Source organism: Myripristis murdjan, chromosome 9 (assembly GCF_902150065.1).
Source record: "Myripristis murdjan chromosome 9, fMyrMur1.1, whole genome shotgun sequence".
Lineage (NCBI taxonomy): Eukaryota > Metazoa > Chordata > Actinopteri > Holocentriformes > Holocentridae > Myripristis > Myripristis murdjan.
Genome location: NC_043988.1, coordinates 17,992,795 through 18,008,288, shown reverse-complemented (window position 1 = coordinate 18,008,288; position 15,494 = coordinate 17,992,795). Strand labels below are relative to the sequence as shown.

The window sequence follows — 15,494 nt, the reverse complement described above, 5'->3', positions numbered from 1 at the left end:
CTGTCTGCTCCAGGGCATTCCCCTGCCTTTCACTACGATAGGCTTCAGCCTGTGTAAACCTGAGGGGCATAAAATGGGTTAGTATGGGTTAGTAAGTATTGGGTTAAAATGAATAACCAAATGTACTGCAAAAAAGAGTAATTTGTAAGAATAATTTTAAAAATCTGGTACCCATAGCAATGGATAAATAGATTACAGAACAGTGTTTCTCAAGCTCACACAGTATTAAGCTCATCTGTCCCAATACAGGGACAGAAAAACAAACATGTTTACACTGTATATTCAAGCTTTGGGTTATCTGATCAAGTGGAGGCCCCTCACTCTCCGTCTGAACTCTCCTCTCTCCCTTCCTCTCCTCTCCTCCTCTTTCTGAAATAGTAACCCCACAGGACCACGGTTGACTGTGATGATAGGGTAATTAGGAGCTTCAAAGTATTTGTGCTTTTTCCTTCATCCACCAGTCCTCTGCAGCAGCCTTAACCATCTTCACGACCTTGTCAAGTTCAGGTTAAGAGGCTGTTTCCCACCCACAGCACATGCGCACGTTGCCAATTACTGTGAATAAATGTGGAGGGACTACAGAAGCATCGGGGATATAGATTACTTTTTGTTTTTGATTCAAGAAGGGGGTCGGTGTTAGGGGTTGTGTTCACTTTCACTATAGCACAGCTTAATGCAAATGACTGATCACCAAGCTCTACCCCAAGTGAATCTATTGTGGTGAAGCAATGCCCATGCATTATGCAAACAGATTATCCTATGTTGGTTGCATTTGCTTTGAATCTTCTGTTTCATCTGCTGTTGCATCCTAAAATGCTACACCGAAATTTTGTGTCCTTAAGCTCATTTTTTTGCTTTTACTGTTTCACGGCATATACTTGGTAGTCAAAACTCTGTTGAATTGCAGCTGTATTTAAATTAACCTTTGCTTTTGTCATAAAATAATAATCTGTCATAAAGCAGATTATTTTTCAGCTGAACGGTGGTTAGCAAGGAAGATTACTGCGCAGCACACCAGCACGCCACATGCTGCTCAAACCCAGGCCTTTAGACTATTATAATTAAAGTAATGCAGTGGGCCAGGACTATGTGCTTCCCCCCATTTAGCTATTAACAGAGGTTCAAAGGAGTCATGGCAGAGCACAGATGGTGAGAGGTTTGTTTGTCTATGATGCAGCACAGCCTGTGTATCCTCACTGAAAATTGGAGTGTTTTAATGAGTACGAAGAATGGGTGAAAGGATTGCTGCAACCCTGCTGAGGGACATTACCTCTTCACCATCCCAACCCCCACCCACATCTGAAAAATGCAGGGAGATGACTGCCATTACAGTAACAGGCCACTAGAAGGGAGTGTGTATCTTTATAAATAAATAAAGATTCTGCCCCAGTTTGGACTTCTCACACTGGACTCTTACTCACCCTGCAAGGTCTTTCGTGAAAAGATATTGTTGTCAAGTACACACTTGCTTTTTGGTCAACTGAAGGTCATCTGGCTCTTACAGAAATTATTTTGACAATATTTCCAAGTCAGTGTAGCAAATTCTTACAATAAATGCACATATTTCATTGGGATGTAGCTATTTTGCATGTTTGTGTATATGTATTCCAGTTTGAGAGTATACAGTGTCTTTCTCATCTTTCCTTTCATGTCTAACCTGATTTTTATTTTTTGTCCTTTCCAGCAAAGTACATTGGCTGCTACATTGATGACATACAGAAAAGAGCTCTGAGGGGAGTGTCCTTTTTTGACTACAAAAAAATGACTGTTTTCCGTTGCCAGGACAACTGTGCAGAAAGGTACGTCTGTAACACACACACACACACACACACACACACACACACACACACACACACACACACAAATACACGTATCTATGAGTCTTGGCTATACCTCTGCCTCTCCATTTATTGTTTACTGTTGTGCTGAGAATTAAAATGAAGCGTGTTTTCAGAAACTGACATGGAAAGCAAATGACCTCGTTGCAGCTATGATCAAAGGTTCAAAGGCTCAAAGGCTCATACTGTTTTCTGTGGGGATCACACATGAAAAACTGTTGACTCTGCCCCAGTCCTCAAAATTGTCAAAGCACTTACAGCAACATACATTATTCTCCCTCTGAGAGCTCTCTCTGCCTGCTTCTCTCCTCCATTTGTCTCTTGTTTCCTCACATCATGTCTTCCTGTCTCTGCTACCTTACCATCTCTCTCTCACTCCTTTTTTTCCTCCCCTGCAGAGCTTCGCAGACAGCTCTGTCGAATGCATTCCATTACACCCATCACTGATTCACACAGAGGAGGAGATGGGGAAGAACGGAAAGAGGGGGAGAGGTGCTTGTTTTCAGCTGCTTCCTCCGCTTGCTCGGCTTAGCCTGCCCACTCCCCTCCTAGAGCAGTGGCTTGATAAAAACAGACAAACAAATGAGAGGGAACAGCACATGGTACGGAGGGGTTCGGGCTTGATTGACAGCCCGGGGGATTTGTCCTGTGTGAGGGGTGTGTTAGCCATCTAATTGCATCGGAACGGCCTCTTGGGAGTCAAATCCGTCATGAGGCGACAGCAGGCTGTCCATTAGAAAGCAGAGGCCTTGTTTGATGGATGCAGTTTTCGAGTATACTGCATGGATTCATAATTGGCTTTGCCTCAGACCCTCAGAGCGTATATAAATTCTCTCATTTTCAAACACCAGCAAGAAATCCAATTTATTCCAGTGTAACTTTTGAAGATGCGGTCTCTTCGTCACACCAGTATCTTCTGTTACACACCCAGTAAGACAATGGTATTTCTCATAAGGGTGTTGTTGATCACTGGTCATCCAATCTGTGGCTGGCTCTGAATCACTTGCACTACTGGACTTTGTCTGTGGAGCAGCAGGAATGGTTTTGTACATGCATTATCTCCATCTTAAACAGGGGCAGGGTGGAAGACATCATGTAAGCAGGCATATAGCCAGACCCCCTCTTAACTGAATCATTTTCTTTGTTGCTGTGGGTGGGATATACTTTAGGGACAAGGGCAGGTCTGTTCAGAAACATGATGAAGGTTCAGATTTACCTGGCTCATAATTGCAATGTGAAACTCAAGAGCCACTTGTCTTCTTTTACTGATTATGCTAATGTTAATTTCCTCCATCTCGTTCTGTGCAGAGGTTACCTGTATGCGGGCCTGGAATTTGGGGCAGAGTGCTACTGTGGCCACAAGATCCAGTCCCCCAACGCTTCAGAGAGCGAATGCAACATGGAGTGTAAGGGCGAGAAGAGCAACCTGTGCGGAGGAGCCAACCGGCTGTCCGTGTATAGGCTGGAGCTGAGCCAGGAGTCAGCGCGCCGCTGTGAGTTGATCACTCTGCCTCCACACAACAAGCATGAAAGAACACGGTACCGGAAGTGTAATGAGCCTGAGCCTTTTGAAGGAAAATATTTTTCACTTTGGATTAATTCCGCAGTTGGGAGCATGCCACCTCAGTTGTGTTTGCTCCCTCCTCTTGAGAGCTGTGCTGCCTCGCCCAGCCAGCCATGGTCTGCACTCTGAGTGTTCTCCACCACCTCTGGAAAACTGAAATCAAGGTAGAAAAGAAGGGCTGATTAATACAAGTGTTGGAATAGACTGCAATTTCATGCTCCCAAAGTTTTGAGACCAACTGTATGTGTGGAAGTGATTTGTAAGGACTGGGAGTAAGATACTGTCTGTTCCTCTCTTTGAAGTGAAATAGATACACCAAAGTTGCTACAAGCCGAGGCCACTGGGGAGAGGGCTTTGCACGTCTTCAACACATTCTCCCTCTTCCCATGGCTCACCCTTCCACCATTCACTACACAGAAAAGTAATGTGATAATGTGAGACTGGTTTGATGTTTCACTGCATATTCTTTTCTATTTAAATTCTTCTCAAATCGCTACAAAGCCCCACAACAATGCAACAACAATTCCTTAGTCCAGCTTGTGCTGTTTGTTTACTTTAGAGCTGCATGGAGCAAAATTGGTTAGTTGTTGTTTTCATTTCTGCTTTTACCCCTTTTTTCATCTTTTGGACTGCTGAGCACAGCTCCTAATGTTTGCACGTTCACCTCTGACCCTCATCTCTGTCATGTGAGATGTGCTGAGTACAACAAAGAGGAAATGCAGTGTAGGATGTGCCGAGGTGGCTGGGTGGTGGTTTGCTGCTTATAAACCATTATCGTCATATGATCTACACAAGAGTTGCCAGTAAAACGGTATGGCTTTGATACCGCTGTCTGCTGTGGAAGGTACAGAGGAGATACCAGCGCACCTCTGTGTCCTTTGTCCTATCCTTTGATGCCTCATCTGTTAGCAAAGCCGAAAGACAATGTTTGGTCTTCTGCCATCATACTGTGATTTCATTCAGCTGGGTATTTACATCAGTGGATCTTGCCTTGCTGCTCAAGTCCTTGCGTGCGCATATATGGGTTGGACGCTGCATGTGTGTTACTTAAGGGAGCACCAATTAGCCATTTACAAAAGAACTGCTGTATATGAAAGACAAAGGTGCTGAAAATGTGATGTAAAAGAAAAATGGATATAGAGCATTAAAAATCCGGAGAAAAAAAATGGGAAACATGAAATACTAAGATGGTTCCTTGCTGGGTAGAGCTAACTTCTAAGCAATGCAGCCTTATCTTAATTCATGTTAGCGCTGAAAAGTTAATAATGCTTTCAGTATAGGCATGAATAAATGCACACTTCAGTCTTGGCGAGGTGCTGGTGTTGACAGCAACCGCTTACATAGGAAGGAATAGGTTACCCCACGCTCAGATATCCATTATATTCACCAGCAGGCAGCCTGTCTTCATCATGGTTATCTGTCATTGTGAAAAGCTCTGAGTGTGCTATATTCCTTCCTGTGTAAGTTATTAATGCTTGCCATTTCACAGTCTGTTGACAATAGAGGCACCCAGATATGTAACAGTCAGCATGGCTAATAGCTTGACAGGCTAACATAAATTTAGAATGGATGTTTTTAGAGTGGATTTTTTTTTTCACCGTTGATCTAAAAACGCATGGTTAGAACGGGAATCTGCAAGACAAATGTGCCCTACTAAGATGTTTGGGCTGTTTTTCCCCTTCCCATATGATCTGTAGATGTGAAACTACAGTGTAATAAATGTATCCAGCTGATGCCTGGGCCAGCTTAGTAACAGTTATGTAATTATATCATAATGTCCAGCAGTGGCTCTCAGTGATTTGGTGACAAATTGACCCCCAAATTGATACACATCAGGCTGTGGACCCGTATTTGATAAGGTTTAGTCTCAGGGATCTTCATCTGATACAATTTAGTTTTTCCTTAACTGACTTTACTGTAAATTGGCAGATTAACAGTGAAGAGTGTGAAACTTGTGAACTGAATAGTCGTTCTTACACATCCTCTCATGGGTCTAACTTCTAGTCAATGAAATAATAGTGCAATTAAAATATTTCCCATTTTTATAGGAACTCCCCCTCAAGGACCCCTGATGGTCCTCAGACCCCAGGTTGAGAATCTCTCATGTGCAATATAGGTACAAGCAGAAAATGATTAGATTAACCCTTTGAAACTTTAAGAAATTCACTTGAAGTCTTTAATAAGCACAAAGTGACTTCAAAAGTAAAACTAAATGTAGATGTGAAATAAAAAAGGAAAGTTACCTTACCTTAACAACGCCACAAATTACCAAAAAGGTAAAATATATTACCATAAAATGACAAAAAAAAAAAAGAAAGAAAGAAAAAGGGTTAAGTGGAATAACACACAAAAAAAGGTATATTATTTTGTAGATGGAGTAGCAGCTCCCAGAGTGGAGGTGTGAGTCAGTGAGTACACGACCTGCTGCTGCGGTGAGGTTTAGCAGACGCGAGGATTTCATATTCTTTAATGCTGTGATCTATGGTCCGTGTCAGTCCAGAGGAAGGACCTGCTGCTAAAGGTCGGCTACCCAGTGCAGGAACGTGAGCCCCCCAGTAGCTCTGCTGTTGGCTCAGTCCACTGCCAGGTCAAGGCCTCAATAGACCAGGGGAGAGTCCCAGTGGGCCCTCCCTTAATCAGGGGTCAGTGGATAGAGGCCAGTAGCCATAAAACTGTAGTGTGTTTTCCCGTTGGTCACTCGCTTTCTGCTGTGCTCTCTCTGTTTCAGATGGGAGTGCCATATTCAAGGGCTGTTTCCACAGGCCTGACAATGTCACTTTGGCGCTTCCTATCAGTGCAGTCATCCAAAACATGTCTGTGGACAAGTGTGTGGACATGTGCACAGAGAAGGTGAGATGGTTGCGGTTACGGATGTCTGTGTTCAAGCACGAGTGCGTACGTGCATATGGATGAGTCTCTTAACCCTAGCTGTGCCCTCTATCTGTACCTTAGGAGCAGTCTCTGGCGGTCCTGGCTGGAGATCGATGTCACTGTGGGTTCCCGACACCCCAATTCTCCCTTCACGAGCCGGAGGATGAGGAAATGTGCCTTCACCGCTGCCACGGGGAAGAGTTCGAGAGCTGCGGGAGTGACGAGTTCTTTGTGGTGTACCAGACACAGGTTCAAGGTAAGTTTGGGTTGCTCGCATCTGTCGTCAGGCGGTGTCAGCGCAGGCAGAGCTGAACAAACAGGTCATGCCGGTAGAGGAGGCACGTCAGGAAATGCAGGTGCAAGCCACACACTGCATATGCACAGCTGTTAAAGTAAATGTGGTGGTGAGCTAATGTGTGAAGGTCAAAATTCACTGAGGGCCTGTTCTTGTGAAACTGCTCAACATGCTTGCTCTGGTGTTTTTTTTCACACCTCTGCATATAGGTTGTGGTAAGCAGTGTTCCTTCAGTGTACCAGCATATTTTAAATCAGCAAAAACACAGGCAGCTGAGAGAAAGAAATGATTTTAACATTGTGATGCGGTGAAAAGTCCACATGGTTTTGGACTTGGTGTGATGGTTGAGGTGGACGTTCTTTTGCTCAAAACTCAGGAACCTGTACCCTAAATCTTTTAACCTAGGTTGCGTTTTTTTTTGTTTTTTTTTTGTTTTTTTTTTAAACTGATCAGTAAGTGGCCATCAAATGCATTATGTAAACAAAACTAAAACATGTGAGAAATTGTCAGTCAAACAAACCACACCAAAAAAACCTCAACAGTCAACACAGATTTTCAGATATCTTGTATCAGATGTCTTTCTGGTTGAAGTTCCTTTCTGACTCACTGCCAGTAATGACATATAACCTTTTCTGTTGCATTATTCCCCCCCACTCCTCTGATGTAAGATTTCTTAAAAACCAACCTCCAATGTTTCGACACAGCAAAACCCACAGGCCGCTCACACTAAAGGTCCTGTGTCATTTTGCCTGCTTCCTTAAACAATGACAAATCTGTTGTCACCAAGCAGGAAATGACTAACACAACTCATAAAATATCTATACACAGATCCAATAATAGGGTTTTTTTTGTGTGTGTTGAGCAACACAACTAATATTAAGTCCCCTGCCATTCACTTCAAATCTGAAAGAGTGTGCCCTTTTAGATCAATGGAGTTTTTTATTGATCCGTGTGGCATTTTTCAGTAATTATGTAAGTACAACAAATCAATAATGAAGCCTGCTGCCCTTTGTGCGTTGATCCTCAGATAACCGCTGCATGGACCGGCGCTTCCTGCCCACACGCTCCAAGCAGCTGCAGGCTCTGGCCAGTTTCCCCGGAGCGGGCAACACCTGGGCTCGCCACCTCATAGAGCTCGCCACCGGCTTCTACACCGGCAGCTACTACTTTGACGGCTCGCTGTATAATAAAGGTAGGCCTCAACGCTGAACTGACACGGCTCATAAAAACATGCACCAGTCGGTTCAGATTCATGAATTATGCATGTGTTGTGGGATTTTTTTCATTCCGTAGGATTTAAAGGGGAGCGAGACCACTGGCGGAGTGGGAGGACTATCTGCATAAAGACACATGAGAGTGGCAAGAAGGAGATTGAAGCTTTCGACTCCAGCATTCTCATGATTCGTAATCCATACAAGGCCCTCATGGCAGAATTTAACCGCAAATATGGCGGCCACATTGGATTTGCCTCCCAGGCCCACTGGAGAGGAAAAGGTGAGCTGCAGGAAGCGGTTTCTTTCTGCTATTTTATGTTAAACCGTGTTGCTTTTAATCTTTTACGTTAACATGGCTGTTCATTTGGAGACTCTCTGACCCTGAGCCTTTTAGTCATTGATTTTTTCAAGCATTGTGGCTTTGACCTTATTCTAGAATGATTTTGGTCAGAAACTTGGTTTGTATTTTTGAGAAATGAAACAATTACTAACCACAGCTCTAGCCGCTCTGCTGCTTATTAGTTCCTGGCCTGTGTTAACCTCTTCAGCCACAGTCAGTTAAAAAAAAGCAGCATATACATGTAGAAAATGGATACTTACTAGGAAATTCTCTGACTAGGTGTATTTGCACTTGGACACATTTTGGATTTTTACAGATACTGCACATGCATGTCAGAGAAAATGTCACTGACAGTAGGTTGAAGAAATTATGTTCTTAAGACAGTGTAGTCACATACTTCCCTTATCCGTTTTTCCATTCATTGTGTGATGGATTTTAACATGTTGTCCCACACTTGTGCGTCAGCCCCGTATTGTGTAACTGTTTTGTGATGTGTCAGCACTGATTGACCAGTTCTCATTCCTTGTCTACCTACTTGGTCGATAAAAAAGATTCTCATTAAAAGCGGCTCTGAGTCTAAAAGTAAGGCAAGATTTTGTATCTGTTGCCAAGACATCTTCATATTTCTCCTGCACAGCCCCCTTTCCCACCTCATCCACCAACCAACCAAGTGTGTTTCGGTCACCATGGCAACAGATCTTGTCTCATCCCCTTATCTTCTCACTGACTTTCTTTGTGGTTAAATCGATTTTTCTGAGACTGGAGAGATGCCGACCCAGCAGTTGTCTCTCTCTTTGTGAAAACATCAGCAGATTTGGTCTGCCATTTCCAATGACTGTTTATTCTTTTTGTCGGTGTGGAGACGATGCGATGACATAAGGAAGAGGAAGGCTTTTTGACAGCTGCCACTTCTAATATGGAGAGGAGCTCTAGTTTGATGACGTTGTGTAAGGGGCCCCATTTTGATGCACTCACCTTTGTGGAGGGACACTGTGGGGCACGGATGACGTCACCGATGCCTCTCAGAGTGGCTCCATTTTAGAGGGCATGCCATATTCTTCGTCTGTCTTTTGTTTTGCAGAATAAGCTGCCAGATTTAGTTGAAGTCTAAACCCTTTATTATTGTGTGGCCTGGTTTCATAAGTCATAGCATTGCTAATGCAGGAACAAAAGTGTCCCAGCTACATTTGACATTCAGTCAAATCGGCAACACCAGCAAGACAGGGTCTCTGAGGAGAGAGTTGCAGTTATTTTGGATTTTTGTTTTTCTCAACTCCAGTTTCTTTTCAAAGCCTAATAGCAAGGAGAACAGTGTGACAGCCCCGCTCAGAGATGCAGCTCCTCCGCAACCCCTTTAAAAGTGGTCAAGCTTTCAGATTCAGTTTATAATATTCTGTTCTCCATGGCACTAAAGCTGCCTATCTCACTGGTTTTTAAGACAGCATTGCCAACTCAGCAAGCCTGAAACTTCAACAACTCCCCCTCCTAATAGGAAAGATACATGCTAATGCAGCACACATATTGCCAACCGCTGCTTTTATGGGCCAGTGGATTATCAGCAAAAGAAAAGTTGCAAGGAAAGGAAATTTCAAAAGAAGGTGCCAACTTTACAGTTTGAGTGATGAAAAATCCACACTTTACCATCACCATGTCTCAGAAGTGATGTACAATTAAGAATCTATGAATTGTGTCAGACCTTTGACGCAAAACGACATCAGTGATTGTTTTGTCCTTTTTTTGGGCATTTTGTTTTTATTGTTGAGATTTTACTGAATTCAGTTATTTCTTCAGTGACAAGAGCGATGTGTTTACTGTGTGTGCCAGTTTTATTTTCCAACCAGAATATCACCCCTGATTCTTCTGCTTTCTGGGATTTCTTTTGTCCCGCAGAGTGGCCAGAGTTTGTGAAGAACTATGCCCCTTGGTGGGCGTCCCACACCTTGGACTGGCTGCGTTACGGGAAAAACGTCCACGTGGTTCACTTTGAGGACCTGAAGAGGGACCTGTTCTCCCAGCTGAAGGGGATGGTCTTGTTTCTGGGTCTGGAGGTTTCTGAGGACCGTCTGCTCTGTGTCGAGGGCCAGAAGGACGGCAACTTCAAGCGGTCAGGGCTACGCAAGCTCGAATATGACCCCTACACCCCAGAAATGCGTGCTAACATCGATGAGCTGATCAGGACAGTAGACGCTGCTCTGAAGAAAAGGAACATGTTTGGGGTCCCAGAGGAATATATGCCAAGATGATACATGTGACTTCTTTTTTCTTCTTCTTTTTTGGCTCTTTTTAATTATTATTGACTATTATGTCTCTTGGCTCTGCTCAATTTTTTGTAGAGTGTCATTACTTTAATATTTTTTTCAGAGACTTATTTATTATGTCACACATGTTGAAGCTATACATCATTATTATTCTCTTTTTTTCTCCATCAACTTAGACAAGCGTAGGCTCACCACACATTGTTTTAGGAGAGGCAGTTGTAACTGGAGAGGTCTCCTTTGAACCTTGGCTGGGAATACTAATGAGAAGCACTTCTTTTCCTGCTCTATGCACATGTGCTACACAGGCATGTGCACATGCCTTAACTTAAGAAGGTACAGTACCTGACACTTAATTCAGAGGAACAGCTGAGTTATGTGCTGGGTTATTTTTTTCGCTAGTGGAAAAACACTTGATCTAAAAGATATTATACAACACTGTAATGGGTGATATGTGAGCTTATTTTATGCAGAATATAAATAATGTTTATGAAAAATTTATAACATGAAATGGTCTGCTGCTATCACAGATATAAAGAATTATACTCTTTTATACATGAAATAAGATTTATTGAAAATGTAATGTTCAAAATGTCATGTTCCGCCTTTTGCTAGATAGAAAATTCAATATGCAGGCTATAACTTTACCTGTTGAGGCATACATACGGTTTCTTTCCAAGTGACTACACGTTATTGAACTTACAGTATGTATGAGAAATGATCAGCTGATGAAGAGATGAAGGACTCCAAACTTCTCACAGCTCCTCATATTCAAGAAGATTAATAATCCCTCTTGATGGCACTGTAAGAGGGGAGACTCAGAGAGAGAAGACGATTTTATCTCTGCAGAGAAAATGTTGACTGATTTGGTTGTGCATTTTATTTTCCTAACACTGGACTAACTGCAGAAATCCAAAAAAGCATTTCACTGTGCAACACTTGCCCCAAAGATCACAGAGGAATTAGGTATTCATTATATTCTACTGTATGTTATAGATTGGATGTTACCTTTAGTAGTAATGATCATTCTAGTTTTTTATTTTATTTTATTTTATTTTTTTTGATAATTACTTTTACTGAATGTGAAAACTATGTTGTTTCTGTTAATAATTGTTTTATTCTAATAGCTACACAAAAAATTAAGCCAGTGGTACTTTTTATCTCCATAGCTTAAAAAACAGTCTCAACAATCCACAAAAGTATGAAGCATTTCAGTCAGATTTTGTATAACGCCATCCTCAGTGTGGTATGCCATATGTTCAAAAAAAAAAAAAGAAAGAAAGAAAGAAGAAGAAAAAGCAACACTGGTGGCTGAGACCCAGGAAAGATTAAAAAGGACTTCCATATTCTGTATACTACATATGTATATTTTTATAATGTGCAAAAAAAAAAAAAAAAAAGGAAAATCAAAAATATTTCTAATGCAAGACGCACATGGGAGAAGTGGTTTCTATTTTTGACACATGCTTTGACCCTCAGTGACTCTTGCTTTCATTAACGAGCTGGCACTTTCTGAATATGGGTGTCACATTTGAATGTATTTTCTATGGAATGAATGTAATGTGATGAGGCCCAATAAATAAGTAAATAAAATAATGCACTATGGTCTACAGTTTTTACCAATTCCCATGCAGTGTCAAAGAGATGGTGCACAGCAACTAGAGGCAGAACCGGAGCCAGTAGACAGGTAACCACAACAAGATGCTGCGTGATGTCCTGTCATTAATACAAACCCTGTGGGAATTTGTGATTATGGTAGTCAATGCAAATTCAACCCGTACCTATATTATTGTTTAGTTTCATATGTGTATGTATAAACTCCTTTCGGTATAAGAAAATAAGGGCATGTTTCTTTTATTTAACCTGCATTATTATGATTTCAATTTAGCCTGAGCCTTAGTTTACATATTAGCACAACACAAAGTCTTACTGGGCACTTTTAAAATAAAATGACACATCTTTCTAATGAAATTGGTTTGACCTGATGCTTAATGAGCTGATTTTGAGTTGAAGGCATTTTGATAAATCCTGGAATCCAAGAGCAGTGTTTTCCTTTGTTGTAAATTTTAGCATATGTTGTTTTTTTTTCTGTCCAGAATATTAATAAAGAATGAGTGCTTACTGTGTACAGTATACAGTATACTAAGAGAAATTATTATATACAATTCTTTAGCAGTGGGAGTTAGTAGTTAGTAGTTAGTTTGTTAGTTTTGTTGCCTTTTAAGTACCATCATTCCTTCATATACAATTTCTACCAGTTCACACAGTTTTACTTAAAAACAACAGCAAACGCTTTGCAAATTGTATCACAATTTTTGAGAAAAGCCACCACAAAATTTAAATATTATTAGCTATAATAAACCAAGAAAACATAATTGTTGGGGTATTTACAGCTGACCCCCAGTCCTAACCTTAACTTGAATCTGTGCAGACCAAACATTACACCTTTACCCCACTCCAGTTGTAGCCTTAAACACGACCTCTGACAGCTGAGAGAGAGAGAGAGAGAGAGAGAGAGAGAGAGAGAGAGAGAGAGAGAGAGAGAGAAATACAAACACAAAAAGGTATGCACAACTAGCATATTTTGTGGAACAATTACCCACTGAAATATCCTTCCCAGATATATCAGATACATACACTACACACTACACACACCTGCAATCTCAAATCCCTCACCTAACTCCATGTGAGTGCACTTGACCTTTCTGTATGTCAGTAAATGAGATGGATGCAGTGTGCAGCATTGTAGTTCACACTGCAAGGCTAATCACAGCCAATGCTGTCAGTCACAAGGATGGTTAACAGCTTGTATTATACAAAAAGCCACTGTCTGTGTTCTCGTATGTTCAACATTAATATTTGAATGTGGGGATGACGGTGCCAGCGAACCATCGCACTGTGACATTCATGTCATCCTCCTCTGTGCCCTAACAATGGTGACAATAAGCCCTGCAATTTTATGTGTACTTTTTCAGATAACTGGCTACACAGAAAACATTCATTACCTACATGTTTTTTTTTTCAGCTGCAAACATTTAGTAACTCATTATAATGCTTTTAAGATAATGTATGTAATTATGATGTCTAAAAAAAGCAACTTGAGGATCTCCTGGACCTGACAGACACGGCAGTGAATACTGTTGGTTTGTAATGGCTGACATCGCTCTTCGGTGTTGCACAGATGTTGGCGCCAGTATCTCAGGATCGGCAGATGGGAATGCAAGCAGTGGGAGAGGGTGGCACGAGAAGAAAGGCCCATAGTTACATGGGCCAATGAAAATGCTCGCCAAATTAACTGGTATTCAGCCCAGTAGATTTCAAGTTAAGCTGCCTTGGAGTAAAGTGTTAGAAAAGACGGATGTGGCCATCACTGGAGGAACAACTCAGACTGGCGGCTGAACCTCAGATTCAGGGCAGATTGCTGAAGCAGAACTGTGAACCAGCCCCTCACCTTCTCACAGATAATCAAGGGAGCGTGAGATTTTGCTCTCCAGCCTACATGTGTTTTGTAAATTTGTAAAAGGCCTTGGAGCCGTCCCAAGTGGAGCAGTTCAAGTATCTTGGGATCTTATTTGTAAGTGCGGTTAAGAGGGACTGAGAGATCGGCAGATGAGTGTAGTGGCTGCAGGAATGCATGCACTGTGTTGGCCTGTATGAAGAAAGGGTTTAGTTATAAGGTGAAGCTCTCTAGTTACCACACAGTCTTTGTCACAAAACTCACCTGTGTTCATAAACTTGGCTCACAGATACAAGTGGCAGAAATGAGGTCTCTCCAGTGGGTTGCAGACCTCACCTTTGCTGATAGGATGAGAAGCTCAGCAATGTGGGAGGATTTCAGAGCAGAGCGACCGCTCCTCTGCAGTCAGACGAGTCAGCTGAGGTCCCTCAAGCGATGAGATGAGAGGGGGTCCGACCAGGGTCCCAGGACTGGTCTGGGAAAGCCTCAGGACAGCCCAGGAGGAGGTGGTGGAAGCTCTTGAGGAAAGACAAACCTTGGCTGGACTGCTGGCTCTGTTACTACGGCAACACTGAAGGATAGGCAGCTTGTAAATGGATGGATGCAGGAAGTAAGTGACTATACAGAGTGCTAAGCAACATTGCAAATAGTAAGCATGGCCTTTTTTTTTTTATAGCATTTACACCTCCAGGGCTAGAATAATTTTGAATTGTTTTATGTTTATGACACATGAGGAAAGTGGCATGTGTCATAGTTTAGTGGATTTAACCAGCTGGTTCACCGTAATGAATGATGATGGGTTGATCATTTGTGTCCATCATTTTGATTCAGAGTTCACAAACACATTAAAATTGAAAACAGTAAAATGAAAACATAGGCATTTTTTAGTGTGATACAAATGGAACTACTGCAGCAATCCTGCCAGGTATGCTGATAATTCAGATGTTTAAATACTAATGTGTTGCTAGGAAATACTGATATCCATAAGGGCATACACACATCTAAAGGTAATTTGAAAACAATCCTTTGGCTGGTTAAGACCACTGAGATATTAAAAAAATGTATGAGGACTGGAAAACAAAATAAGTGCACAACTACTGCACAAGCTGAATTGCACATGCTGTTCTTAGAAGTGCACTGAAATATAAAATTATCCAGCTGCATCACCTGTTTGTAAACCAGAACCAGCAGCACAGTTCTCTCTTACAACCTAAAACCACATAAGGTTACGCCCATTTCTACAGTTTTTGCTAAAAAATTTATTATAGTATAGTTATAGTTATTATAACTGCTGGGTTTGTGATATTTGCACTTCAGTCAATAGTATTATACATTGCACTTCATTTTGGATTTTACTCCCTGAGAGTAAAACCATGAAACTGCTCAGTTTAGTCTGTGGTGTGTACAACATCAGGAACATGATGTTACTCTGCACTGTGCTGCTAGAGAGAGGCACTAACCTCACACAGGAAAACCTGCCCAAAACAGATTAAGGTATGTAGTGCAGTGAAGGGTGCCAGCTATCTCTCTACCTCCTAAATCCATTTTAGTGGTTCAGTTCCAATCCTCATTCTGTACGCAGCGGCTGTCTTGTGTGTGAGTCATACAAGGTACATATAACCATAAAATCCAACCCCTACACATCCCGCACAACGTATAC

General features: G+C 41.9%; 1 protein-coding gene across 2 annotated transcripts in view; it reads left to right on the top strand.

The window, feature by feature from the left end:
* The window catches only part of wscd2 (WSC domain containing 2), a 35,149-nt gene extending 23,070 nt beyond the window's left edge, over positions 1–12,079 (top strand). For both annotated transcript variants that reach the window (XM_030061081.1, XM_030061082.1), the window contains 7 exons: positions 1,685–1,799; positions 3,147–3,331; positions 6,131–6,252; positions 6,355–6,529; positions 7,596–7,760; positions 7,862–8,062; positions 10,013–12,079. In XM_030061081.1, coding sequence (XP_029916941.1) covers positions 1,685–1,799; positions 3,147–3,331; positions 6,131–6,252; positions 6,355–6,529; positions 7,596–7,760; positions 7,862–8,062; positions 10,013–10,365 — 1,316 coding nt within the window. In that variant the 3' untranslated portion in view covers positions 10,366–12,079. The remainder of the gene's footprint in view (positions 1–1,684; positions 1,800–3,146; positions 3,332–6,130; positions 6,253–6,354; positions 6,530–7,595; positions 7,761–7,861; positions 8,063–10,012) is intronic.
* The last annotated feature ends 3,415 nt before the right edge of the window (positions 12,080–15,494 follow it).